Here is a 13,965-nt window from a genome sequence, read left to right on the forward strand (position 1 = left end):
TATTTAATTGACAACTTTAGATACAACCTAGTTTAACAAACACAACATATGTAACGTTTATAAAATAAGATTTATTATATATTAAACTACCCAAAAGCTTTGAAATAATAAAAATGCAATTATATAATAAAATAATAGCTCAACACTCATTTTTCAGCATTATAAGTAATTTTGCTTTTGTAACTTTAAGTACTGTTTTGTTAATACAATGTACATACTTTAACTTAAGTGACATTTTGAATGCATTTTTTTTATAATTACTATTTTTGTATAACTATCATTATATTTGTATATTTTAGTATTGCTGAATGATGCAGCCTCTAAAGCTGATTTTTACAAAAATGAGACAATTTTATTCTTCACCTTTTTTAACTTTAAATGTTTTTATCTTCTTTGAAATCGATTATAATAAATGCATTGTTTTGCTTATTGTTTTGTGCCTGCTCTAACAGCTAAACATTTTCAACAAGGTGTGAATGTCATTTGTTTAAAGTGAAGCTTTATCAGTTTGTCATTTTGCCTTTGCATGAACTGGAACCTTTATGGTGAAACTGTTTATTTGCTACGACATTAAATATTCCTACAAATATCACAAGAAGATATTGTATCTATATTTTTTCATTAAAGTGGCGTATACCACAGCGTGATGTGGCATCATCTATGAATGCTTCCTGGTAAAACTTGTCTTGCGTAGCCAGCATGAGAAGCCCGCGTTAACAAGAGTCAGTGATTCATCAGTCACCATTCTTGTCGTAATTATGATTTCTATTTTGACATCTGGGAGGAAAAGTCTTTGAAGTGTGTTTGAAGCCGTGGAGAGCCAGCGAACAGCCTAATGGAGACGGAGTTTGGAAAAACTGTTGCCAGTCTTCTTCTGAGCAATCACCCATGATACCCCCCCGCACAGAGACTCCAGCGTTTAAGCACCAAGATGGAGCTCCATGGTTCAGAAACAGCAGCTCGTCATCCGCAAACATGGAGACACATGGGCTGAAAACTCTTTACCAAATATATGTGGATGACGCTTTTTAGCACTCTTTCTTTTTTTTTGGGTGGGGGGCGGATATTTCACTTATTTGAGTTAAAAACTTTCTAAGTTAGATTTTTTTCCCAAAGAAATCATAGAGAACTTGATCGTGACCACCTCTGAAATGGAGTAGCGCTGTTATAGGAGAGTATTAGCCATCTGTGTGGGAAAACCTTTTGTAAGTCTGCGGTAAATAACACTGATCCTTATGAAAACAGTGATAATGAGGAGGAGTATTACGCTGGAGTTCCTGTTGTTTGTCGGTGCCTTCACCTCTCGTTTGTCAGCGAGCGAGTCGCTTTGTAAAGTCAAAAACCAGGAAATGAAAGAGCTCATTGTCAACTCTCTACTTTGTCGTGTGTGTGTTTTGTGTCGATGCACCTTTTTTTCTAACAAAACCCCGACTCCACAACCTCCCCATGAGAGCGTCTGACACTTTTTGCACATGTATAATTAGATTTTTTCTTTCCCTCTGAACACACACACTGTTACACTCTTGGCTTTTTTTTTATTCATCAAAAAAAAAAAAAAAGAGCAGAACATCAAAGGGGGGAACGCCGGCCCAGACTGGCTGGCACATATCGCAGGGTGTTAACAGGTGAGGGTAATTTCCTAAAGGAGCAGACACCTGGCCTCACCTGGGGTTCACGGCGAGGTCAGGACAGCTGTGCAGTTTTCTCTACCTTAACTCCCTGCAGAGGGCTTCGCCGTTACAGGTGTTTTCACACCTCACATTTCTTTATTTTCAGATTTTTCACAGGTGCTTCAGATACACTCAGCAGTAGAAGTGAAGATGCAGTAGAGGAGCCCAGGTACTGAGAGGAAGAGGCACGACAGAGCGTTGATTCGTACGGAGAGCTCTTGCACAGACTTTCAAATATATTTACAATAATAAACAATCAATGATTCATAAGATGTGATATTTACAGTTATTACAAATAACGTGTTCAGTGACTGCAGCTGAAGGAGTTGATATCTCTTAGCAGTGGAGTTTTAAAAACAATTCACATTGTTTCATCTATTGTCCGCAGAGGAGAAAGAAAAAAAAAACAACATCCCCCACTCTGGTGCCAAAAGAGTCTGGTCAAGTTAATGCCAAGAAATCTGTGGTACAATACAAACAGTTTAATTGTGTAATTAACAATCAATAACCACTTCTAGTTAGAACATTTTCTGCAGAAAGGAACCGAGAAACACTTATAAAACAGTCAGTCGTAACAAAATAACTGGTGTTCTCATTGAAATAAACCGATAAAAAAGAAACACTTTTATACAGAATATTTATACAGGAATAGCTTTTTGAATTGGATTGTTAACCAAAGGAAGACACATCGCAGACATCGATTTTCACACAGATTGCATATGTTTTTCTCTCTAAGGTGTTCTATAGGTTAGTCATTTTACCTAAGCTTATTTGCATGATAGTAAAAATTGCATACAACATTAATTGTGAAGCTTGTAGCATGAGTTGCTCAACATACAGCACTTTTTATAGGCAACCTTTAAAGCACATTTCTCCATTTAAAACGTTTAAGACACTTTTTGTTTTTACTGCCCATCGAAATCACATTTATAAATAGAAAAAAAAAAAGCTCTGTGGAATAAAAAAAAAAAGCTCTACGTAACATAAACTTAAAAAAAAAAAGAAAAAAAAGTAATTACATCAGAAACACTGCATGAACTGCAAATAAATAATAATGTCGGACAACATAAACATGGTGTAATTCACATTTCTAACTGTGTGGCAATTCAGAGAGTTACAGTGACAAAGGTTTTGCAAAATAATCTAACATCGGCAGTGCCGTATAGTACAAGGCATTTGTTGGCATAGTTTCTTTAAGACTGTATCTTTTTTTTTTTTACAGTTACAATATAATGTCTATATATATATATTTATATTTCCTCCCTAACAAATAATACGTAAAGACTGAGCTATTCTCGGAGGGTCACCTGGGCCGGGTGATCGATTCCAGAGTTTGGAGTCGTCCATAATCACATTATGCGCTTTTTTTAAAAAGAATAACTAATCTGCCAGCAGGCTCCAGACTTGATACCTCATGATTAAGGCCTTGTCAACCACTTGGTCCTTGATTTCATTTGCTATTATTATTATGATTATTTATTTTTTAAAAATCCAGTTAAACATCACGTACGTAAACACCTATCAAAGTCCTAGCAAACTCCAGGGGGGGACTTTTTTTCTTCTTTTTTTGTTTTTTTAAATATAATCAGTAGCTCAAAAAAGTTAAAGTAAGTCAGTGTAAAACAACAGACATAGAGTGCAGTCAGCAAATATCCACGGCAACATACTTAGAATAATTTTTTGTGCAGATTGTTTAAATGATGCATCAGTCTTTACAGTGAATAATACAAGTTTTACAAAATCCAAAAAGTAGTACTTGAGTCTGAAATGGGCTTTTTCCAGTGTGTGAACACTTGACATAGTCAGTCTGCAAATGATTTATATTTATAAACACTCCTCTCATAGTCCAGACGCGGTACTGATTAAAAACACGACTCTTCTTTATTTGCAGTGGCGTGGTTCTGTGTCGGCCGGAGCGTTTACATCGAGCACAGCCGTCAGTCTGTGTGTGTGTGAGCACAAGAGGAGCTGTCAGTACATGTTCAGACGGGGAGCGTCCTACTCCTTGGCCTCGTGCTCCGACTCCGACTGGGCCTCGGCGCCTCGGGCCAGCTGCTCCTCGATCTTGATGGAGAAGATGGTGCTGTTGGTCTGCGTGCTGTCGTCCAGCTCCTTCAGCAGCTCTCCGCTCTCCCTGAAGTCCGTCAGCTCCTCCTCGAAGGCCGGGCTGCTGCTGCTGCTGCTGCTGGTGTTGGTGTTGTTGGCGGTGGCTGCGGTGCTGTTGTTGTTGTTGCTGGGCTCCTTGGGCGCCTTGGCCGGGTGATTGATGTAGAAGCGCTGGTTCTGGAAGAACTTGATGATGGTGAGCTTGGGCAGGTCCAGCTGGGCCGACAGGGTGTGGATGGCCTCCTCGTCCGGGTACAGGCCCACGTCCTGGATGAAGCTCTGCAGGATGCCCAGAGCCTCCAGGGAGATCTTCCCTCCACACGTCCGGGACTTGATGCTCCCTCCGCGGCCGCCCTCGTCCTCCGTCTCCGCCGGGGAAGCGGTGGAGGGCTGGCGGGGCGGAAGACGGGGTCCGGTGCAGGGCTGCAGTTGCTGCAAGGGCTGCTGGGACAAATGGGGTTGGGAGGGGTGCTGGAGGGACAGGGAGGACTGATGCTGCTGCTGCTGATGATGATGATGCTGCTGATGCTGCTGATGATGCTGCTGCTGCTGCTGCTGCATGGAGTGGGGCGGCTGAGCCTGCAGTGGGAAGAGAAAGGAGACGGGGATGTTATCAGTGAACACTTATCGGAGCCTTAATAAGGCCTTTCATTAAAATCAATTGAGTTGTGAGGAAAAATGGGCCCCGCTGTGTATAGAACAGGCACTTGGTTGAAGGAATTTTCCATGTAATATCTCATTGAATGTAATCAGTTCTGCAGATATGATTTTTTCTTCCCCCTTTTTTTCCAGTGGTGGGAGATTGTGTATCTCATTGTGGGGGTAGAGGCAACACACACACACACACACACACACACACACACACACACACACACACACACACACACACACACACATGAACTCAAGAGACACACTCAGTGGGAAACTGGCCTCTCTATTATAGCCTCTGCTGCTTATCAGGCTCTATTGCCAGGCAGTGATAAACAAGATCCCTGTGCACAATTCACGTTGCGATGGTCTGGCTGATTTGCCGCAGTGCTAGAATGCTATCGATGGCTCTCAGTCCGCCGTCAGACTCCCGTCGGTGTAAACACATGACACATTACTCGTAAAATGTCTCATTGTGTGGTTGGAGGGGGAGCGAGTGGGCTACTCGTGGTCCCCATTGACCCCGCCGAATGGGTGCTCTTTTTATTTTCATTTCTGAGTCAGACGCTGTAGAATAGGTGTTTCGTAATGAAGTTTTGCTAAACAGCACTTTGCAGGGACTCCGTTTGCCAGCTGCATAAATGCACCCAAAGATGTGATTTTTTTTACTGTAACCAATATACTGAGCTATGATAATTCTTGTTGAGCAAATGGGAGCTAATTTGGCTAATGCGTCGCGTTAGTGAAGGGCCGGAATGAAAAATATTTAAACACGAGTCTCTCGTGGACGGTGTAAAACAGCACCATTAAATCAGAAATAATCCTATTTTATCAATCTTCTGTTTGCATGCAAAAGAAAAATTCCCTCATTCCATATCTGCTGCTGAAACTGATTTGTAAAAGAAATCCTATTACCTTATTTATATCCAGTAAATGGCTGTCTTTGTGAACCACTGGCCATGTCTCAGAGTAACCAAACAGCGCCGTGCCTCAGACTTTTAATACAAGTGTTATTGTTCTTTATTATTTCGACCGTTAACCGAGCACGTGTTGTAATTTCTAGTCATCTGCCAGATGTCTTTTTATAAAGCAGCTGTTAAATAAGTTCAGGCTAAGGATATCTTTGAAAATGTTTTTTTGGCTAAAAGTAGGACATTTTAATTGTTGCTGTGTTTCTAATTAACAGGAGTTCATAAAAACTCTAACAGAAAAATATTCAGAAATACAGTAAGACACTGATTATTTTTCTCGACGGATTGATTAATCATTTGGACTAAAAAAAAAAAGGTCTAAATCCCAATTTGATGTCCTCAAACAGCTTGTTGTTTTTCAACCAATGGTCCAAAATCAAAAAATATATTAAGTTTACAAACAAACGAAACAAAGAAAAGAAAAGAATCTTCCCATTTGAGAAGCTGGAACCAGGGAATGTTTGGCATTTTTAGTTGATGGATTAATCGTTTTTTGTTCCTTCATGAATGTCTGCAGTTACAGGACATCATCTCTAGTAAAGCCTTGTGTGCGTGTCAATGCGTACATGCTTCCTACATTGTTAGTGTGTGAAAAATACTTGTTTAACCCAGAGGTCGGCAACCATTGAGGTCGGCAACCATTGTGACATCAAGTGCCAATATAACATTATCTTGTGAGTCAGTGTGCCATATCAACGTAAGGTTTAATTCTCCAATAGATCTGTAATGTTATATTTCATCCATTTTAGCAACGTACATAGCAACATCTCACCCAGATTCAGGACATTGTAATTATATTAAAAAAGCTACAAAAAAAGCTGCAACTTCAGAGTTCAAATCCTGAACCCTTCTAACTTTCCACCAAAGCAAAACACCTAAAAAATCTTGCGAAGAACATCAACGAGTATTAGCCAATCAGAGGCAGAGTAGGGCGGGTCTTTGCAGAATGCGAGTTGGGAAAAAAACAATCAATAAAACGAGCGTAAATAAAAGTCTGTGAAAGAGAGGGCACTCCTGTATTTCCCCAAAAACTCTATTATTGGTTGTGCCATTGGTTGAGCTACTCTTCCACAAAAGCGTCATGCCCGAGCTAGTCGTGGCCTAGTGCCTTGCCCAAAGGCACAGCGAGGACACACACACACACACACACACACACACACACACACGCGCACACGCTGTCACGCTCACCTGCGGCTGCTCGGCGGACATGTGCATCAGGTGCGTCGGCCTCTCGTTGTGATGCTGCTGCTGCTGCCCGGTGCTGCTCTCCTGCTCGTAGATGGCGTCGCGTTCCATCTGGCAGAGGCTCAGGAAGCGGCGGATCATGGAGAGGTTCTCCCAGAGCGTTCGGTTCTCCGGAGACGGATCCTCCTTCCAACGCAGCAGCTCACAGAGCCAGCCCTGAGGGGAGGATTAGAGGGAGACGAGGGGGGAGAGAGAGAGAGAGCAGGTCAGTTACGCTTCTTTAGGCTCAAATGTGAGCACAGGTTAGAGAATTTTAGGATTTTTTTCCAGTGTTTAAACTACTTTTACACCCCTGAGAATTCAAACTGGTTCACGCAGTCAACCCAGTTTAACTGTGCTGTCCCTAAGAGGAGAACCACATAATTAAGTAAATGTGATTTTACAGAAAATTGCAAATCCAAATGTTCTTTTCCAAAGTATGAAAAAGAAAGAAAAGATCCAGTGTAAATCATTCACACAGAACAGCCCATTGTATCTCAGTAGCTGCACCTGCAGTTGGTATGTTTTTTTTCTGCCACAGCTGATGTGAGGCTGTGAATCAGCCAAGGTCAAGCAACGCGGCAGGAAAGGAACCACTTAACTGGAGGAGAAGCACACACTCCCATATTGGGAGGAGGAGAGTGGATCACATGTTTGAAAGGCTCCAGCAGAGGGCCATGAAAGACAGAGCTGAAGGAGCAGCGAGGGACAATCAGAACCAGAAAGGCTTTATTTGATCGATGCGACGGAGGGACAACCGGTCTGACCTTTAGATTCAGCTGACACATTACTGAATGAGCAGGACAAAAAGGACGCAGGGACTCATTTGTAGTTTTCTATATTTGTTTTTCTAGAGTAAAATAAATGCACAGCGTGTGCAAAGTTCAACTTGGTAAACAAATGTCCTTTCTGTGGAATTTATATCATGATGTTGTGATCAAAACTTTAAATTAACAATCCAAAGACAAGTCGAATAAATTGTTTCCCAAATTGTAATTAAGTTGATTGTGATATAAAACATAGTTCATATCAGTTCATTTCACTAGATGTCAGTTTGAACATCACTTTAATGTAAGAACATATTATGTTGATTCGATCAGAGCAGAAACGATCAACATAACATTTTGAAAACTCCCCAAAAATTGAAGATTTTCTGCAATTCTTTGTCTTTTATGACAGTTAACTAAAAACTTCTGTTTTTGGACTGTTTGAGAATAAAATCTTTTTTCACAATTTTCTGATATTTTATCAACCATCAAACAATCAATCAATTGAGGGAATACAAGACGGATTAAATAGCTGAAATATTTATGTGTAGCTTTAACATGCTACAAACGTACATTTCATTGTGCAACCCTGTCAAAAAGACAAATAAATGAACCTTGGGGCTTTATTGTTATGTCCTCTGTCATTTCCCTGCTTTTGTGGTTTTTATAAAAGTCTTTTTAGAGTCATGACTTCTGGTTTGGTTTTGATGGAGGTCTCACCACGTTTTAATTAATCTGTGTGTTTGTGTTTGTTCACGGAGCTGAGTGACAAACTGAGGATTCACGACCGAACAGACAGAAGGGCTCAGCGGGAGTTGGGTGACGTGATCTCACAGCCTCAGACGTGATGACCTAAACCTCAGCAGAGCAGAGCAGTGTTATGTGTGTGTGTGTGTGTGTGTGTGTGTGTGTGTGTGTGTGTGTGTGTGTGTGTGTGTGTGTGTGTGTGTGTGTGTGAGTAAGAGCGTAAGGAGAAATAACACACTGTAGTGCTGTGTGGGAGAGCGAAGAGGAGGTAGAGGAGGGTGAAGCTACAAGAGAGCTGTAAAGGGACAGAAGTGGATGAAGAAGGACGGCCGGCCGGGGAGAGAAACCAGCGAGGAGGAAACACAGCGTCAAAGAGAAGCATTGAGGTGAGTGTGTGTGTGTGTGTGTGTGTGTGTGTGTGTGTGTGTGTGTGTGTGTGTGTTGTGTGTGTGTTACAGAGGGCTACTCGCTCTGCCGGGTAGTCTGTCCTGGCGCCGTGACAGAGCGGCGCTGTAATCTCCCGGCCAGTGCGCGGCAGCACCTTTCATTTCCACAGGATTACACCGCGCTGCTGGTCCGCACACACACACACACACACACACACACACACACACACACACACACACATACAAACACACACACACACACAGAGGGCAGAGCCACGCCGCCACACTGCATGCAAGAGATAACTCAGCAGTTTGGTTGTCCCCTGTTCCAACTCCTCCCATAAGCCACATCAAACCCAGGAGGGGGTGGGATCGTAGGATGCCGGGAATGGGGGGAGAAAGAGAGAGAGAGGGAGGGAGACATAAAGAGAGAGAGAGAGAGAGAGAGAGGGGGGAGAGAGCGGGGTAGAGGGGCCCATAAAGCCTGCGTGCCCACCTTGTTCCTTTGCCACGTTTATTGTTGCGTTTTTAATTTGCATGCAGAGGGATTTGGACGGCGCTCCAGTTGGGCTGTCTGTGGTTTCAGCTGATTCGGTAGTGCGGGAGAACACACACACACACACACACACACACACACACACACACACACACACACACACACACACACACACACAAGCACACACAGAAGCACACAAACCACCACACACCATCTTGTCAAAGCCAGAGAAACTGTACCCCGGCCCAACGATGGAGTAATCCAACTCAAACACTCCCAAAACCAGCAGGATTAAACCCAAAGTAGCAGAGCCAATCAAACAAAGGCGCGACGTGAACTCCATTTCAATGCCAGGAAGTCCATTTGATGAAATAAAGTACAGAGAGTTTATTAGTGGGAATGTTTCGTGTTTGTGCTCCACAGTTTTTTTTTTTGGAGCTGACACGCAGCTTTTTTTTTTTTTGTAGAAGGAAGAAAAAAACACGAACGCACCAACATTTGCTTAACGTTTTTAGTTGTTTTTTCTCTTCATGTGATGCACGTCAAACAGCAGTTAGCGCTGCTCCCGGCCAGCACTGTGGACATCGGACAGTCAGCATTTTCCATGGCAGTTTCAAGAGCTTTGTTTGTGTTTGTCTAATTGCATTGCTTCCACAGGCCAGGCAGAGGCAGCGGGGGTAAAGAGAGGAGAGAGAGAGAGAGAGAGAGAGTGAGAAATAGAAAGAGAGAGAGAGAGAGAAGTTAGCATTTTGACTCCCTTGTTGTCAGTAAACTTAAAAAGAAAAAAATGGCATATTGTGATGAAAAGCTTACCTACATATCATAAATGACATTACGTCCAACATCACCACACTGTTGCAAATCCGCCCCCCCCTCCAGTTATTATTTAATGTGATTTGTTGAGCCTCTCCACCGCGGCTGACGAGCACTAACCGCTCTTGATTGGATCATGGAACTTGCTGCCCCTGACGCTAAAGTGTTCCAACGCGGTCCAGAAAACACACCAAAAAAACATAAATCTAGGGCTCTTCAATCCGGCGCACTCTTGTGTTTTTGTTGAAGATCATTAAGGGCACTCTATAAATAAATAGCACAGGTAGTTCAGAAGAGGCCTAGTTGTTGGCCGACACTGAACACACTGTGGCTGGTGTTTGGAAAAAAATGTATTCTGTGAGGAAACGTTATCGTGTCACAGCTTCAAGAAAAGTCTACGACTGACGAGCGGGATAATTATCACTTACTGCAAAACCCGCATTATTAACAGATTCTTTTTTATTTCTACAAAGATAGAAATAAGGTAGTCTCACATTCTCAGACAGCCAGAGAGTAAACGAGTGTCTAGTTAAGAAGTGGACTTTGGACGTTTTTATTTATTACATATTTTCACCCCAAAATTGTATCTTGGCGGAAGAAAAGCAGCCTCTCAGACACAGTTTAGACTCGGGCTGTCATCATAAATCCTTTGATAAATTGTCAATCTGAAACAATTTTGATTATTTATTAATTTATTTTTTTTTAAAACGACAAGCTTCTTAAGTGTGAGGATTTACTGACCGCTGCTAGTCTTTTGAACTTCGCACTGTTTGTCAAAGAAACGATGAATGCGAAAATGTCAAAAAGTTGTGATCTGCTTTTTATGCTAAATAAGAAACAACCAACTAGTCAAGAAAAATATAGGCAGATTAATTGATAATGAATATAATTGCAGCCCCTGTTACTGTTATTGGTAGAAATCACACGAGCTACACATTTAAACAGTAGTCACAAATGCGATAAGCTTTTCAACTGACCTAGTGAAGTTAATCAGTTCATTTCAACAAACCTAGATCACCTCCAAAATCACAGAGTGAGTAGTGAACTAGAAAGCCAGTTTGTTTTGATGCTAAAAACATCCCTCAGCCCAACTCACAGATGCTGCAAACAGGTTCATCGGAGCAATAAGCACTGACAGGCGAAGGATTATCTTGCTATGTTGGCACACACCTGCGACAATATTGCACAATAATCCGCTGCCTCTAGGTCATCGTCGCTTAATTATTAATTAGTTTCAAACACCGGGACTGGCCATCGAGAACCAGTGGCCTTTTTTTCTTGTTTTACAGTGAACACAGATCTGACCCGGAGGCTAACGGTTGCTCCGGGGGTCATAAGGTGCCAAATTAAAAAGGGTAATAAACTCCTCAGCGGGCCATTGTATGGTCCTGGTATAAATAGCTAAGCGGGTGTTCTGATTAGGAAAATATTTCCCCTCCCGAACACAATAGTCGAATTCATGCGCGGGATTCACCCAGCTATGCAGTGCGGTACACGCTGGATGTGAGTGCTGCAGTCACACGCTGCCAATAAGCGCATAGGCCCGCTCTGTCAGAGAACAGCATGGTATTCACCGGCCGACCCGTCCAACCAGCGGACGACCGCTGCAGACGCAGCCAACACGGGAGCTCTGAAGAGCGACTGGCAGACAGACAGACAGTCAGACAGACAGACAGAGGGGTCTGTCACACGGCCTGGCCAACACCTTCCCTCTAATCTCATTTGCTTGTTATCAGCCCCATCAGGCTGACCTCGGCCACCGCAGAAATAAATAAATAAAATAAGCCAACAGATGTCCATCAATTTGCCATTTGAGTTTATTTCTCCCCTCCTTCCTTGGATTACTGCGCGACCAGAAATCAGGCTTCAGTTTGCAGCCACGGTTTCAACAACAGAAGCAGACTATGCGAGTATATATCGAGGAGCGTTTAAATTTGGACCATTTGGTAAAGAAAGACAAATCAGATCAGAAAAAGCAACAAAAAATGAAGAAAAATCCCAGATGAAGAAATGATTGTGGCCATTGTTGTGGCGGGCGGGTTGGAGGACAGGACTGTTTCGGAGGCAGCAGACAAACCTCTTCTGTGTCTGAACAAGGGAGGGAGCTAAAGGTAGGGTGGGGGAGACAATGCCTTATTGTTTTTCCTCCTCCTTGAACCTGGCAGAGGCCCAGCACTGGCAGACAACACTATGCAGATAAATGCAGCCGATAACATGTTCTCCTCCCTGAGCAAGACAAACTGGCGGCTGCACGTGGCGCGTTCAACCCGCAAGGTAACGTGTGCTGTGTTGTTAAAAGAAAAACACACACTAGGCCACGGTGGACGCCCATCTGCCGACGACCAGTGTTGAAACCTTCCTGATGCTCGGACATATGCGGATCTCCCGCAACAATAAGCAATAATTGACGGGCAAATTCAGGGCCAGACTTTTTTTTTCGGGCGGGGGGGAGTAGAAGAAGAAGTCTTTATAGGCAAATAAAAAAACTCTGATTGACTTTACAAATAATCTGTGGCCTACTGTGAGGGAGACTGGGCAATGGAAACGGGGTCAGTGTCCTTACATGAACAGCACTAGTTCAAAATGTGAAAACACATCCTGCTTGAGTCCAATTAATGAAGTGTTTATCCAAATTCATGCTCCTCTACTGAGATGTTCTGGATGTCCAACCATCAGTGCTTCAAGTGAAAAGAATTTATGGTTCAACTGAGGATTTAACCCGTTGATTATTGTAGCACCATTGCGACACTACATGAATAATGACGGTTGATATATCGTTTTTATAACGGTGTGGGCAAGGTTTGCCCTAAAAATGACTGCTAGCAAGATCTTAACATACAAATTTGTCTCGCTAAAGGAAACGAGAAGATTACTGAGCAGCACATTCATTACATATCCGAAGTAATCGTGTCTGCATTCGTTCATTCACTTGCAGTGTGGAGAAGGTTTGCCCTGGAAATGGCTTTGCTAGATCACAAAATACGAATTTATCCAGCGGTACTGAGCCTTTTTTCCAACAAGCTCCATGTTCTTTTCCTATAGCTGTCTCTACGTAGTTTCCATTTGGGGAAGTATAGTAGTGGTTTTCTTCTACGGAGAATCTGATAGAAATAGCTCAATGCATCATCTTGTAATTCAAAATAGAAACCCACAAGGCATGAGAACTCCAATCCCCTACTTGGACGTATTAGTATTTGTTCAACCTATGAAGTAATCAGTTTTTGTTCTGCTTCTAAAAATATATATATATATATATATATATCCATGTATATAGACATGTTCTCATCACCTTGTTTGCTAACAGCATTGAAATGAGAAGTTTGGCAAGCTACCAGGGCCGCCACAAGGTCACTATTACTACAGACTCCATGAGTGCTCTTTCTACAGATTCATTTTCCAACACTTGCCATTTCAAACTGGGAGTTGAAGACTGCTGTCCTATGAACATGCACTTCTGATGACCGGCACACATAACCTTATGATAATGAAATGAGAGTACTCAAATATGGAAATTGCTTAAAACGCTCTTCCCTAGTTAGAAGCTCACCTCTCTTAACATTTCTATGAAACCACACCACAACAGAAGGTGTAAAAATGTTAAATTATTAAATGGTTATAAAGAAATAAAAGTTACAGGTAAGGGGAATTAACATTTTTATTCGTTTGGACGAAAATTAGGGCTGTTCACATCAAACTGTTGAAATGTTTTAACTTACTGATGCTTTATTTTTCATAACTTTGCCATATGATTCCAATTCACACGCTGGTCTAGAGTATTAATAAGGAGTCATACTACAAAAGCGATGGTTAAAACTGACATTTTTTGGAAATGACAGATATGCACTTCGGTTGGTTGGATTTGTGACCGCAGTAATAGATGATGACATTTATCTCCTTCTCAAATGAACCAATCACAGAGCTCCTTTTTTCTCCCAAAGAAATGCTTTTGAAGATTAAAAACTGAGTCATCTTAATGATCTGAAAACTGGCCTTTTAAAAAATATATTCTTTTATTATTAAATCATGTTGATATGACTCTGATGTCTTGTCAGAGTGGATGCTTTCCAGAGTCTGGTTGCCAGATTGTGTCACCATCCTCTTTTTGTGAGGATGTCAGTGGCTGAGCTTTAGGAGAGA

General features: G+C 42.1%; 1 protein-coding gene across 1 annotated transcript in view; it reads right to left on the reverse strand.

The window, feature by feature from the left end:
• Nucleotides 1-1,567: 1,567 nt before the first annotated feature.
• LOC129109146 (DNA-binding protein SATB1) overlaps nucleotides 1,568-13,965 on the reverse strand; it is a 61,399-nt gene continuing 49,001 nt past the window's right edge. Inside the window, exons 11-12 of the mRNA XM_054621136.1 lie at nucleotides 6,584-6,796; nucleotides 1,568-4,355 (exon numbers count right to left, since the gene is read on the reverse strand). Coding sequence (XP_054477111.1) covers nucleotides 3,669-4,355; nucleotides 6,584-6,796 — 900 coding nt within the window. The 3' untranslated portion in view covers nucleotides 1,568-3,668. The remainder of the gene's footprint in view (nucleotides 4,356-6,583; nucleotides 6,797-13,965) is intronic.

This window comes from Anoplopoma fimbria, chromosome 20, assembly GCF_027596085.1.
Source record: "Anoplopoma fimbria isolate UVic2021 breed Golden Eagle Sablefish chromosome 20, Afim_UVic_2022, whole genome shotgun sequence".
Lineage (NCBI taxonomy): Eukaryota > Metazoa > Chordata > Actinopteri > Perciformes > Anoplopomatidae > Anoplopoma > Anoplopoma fimbria.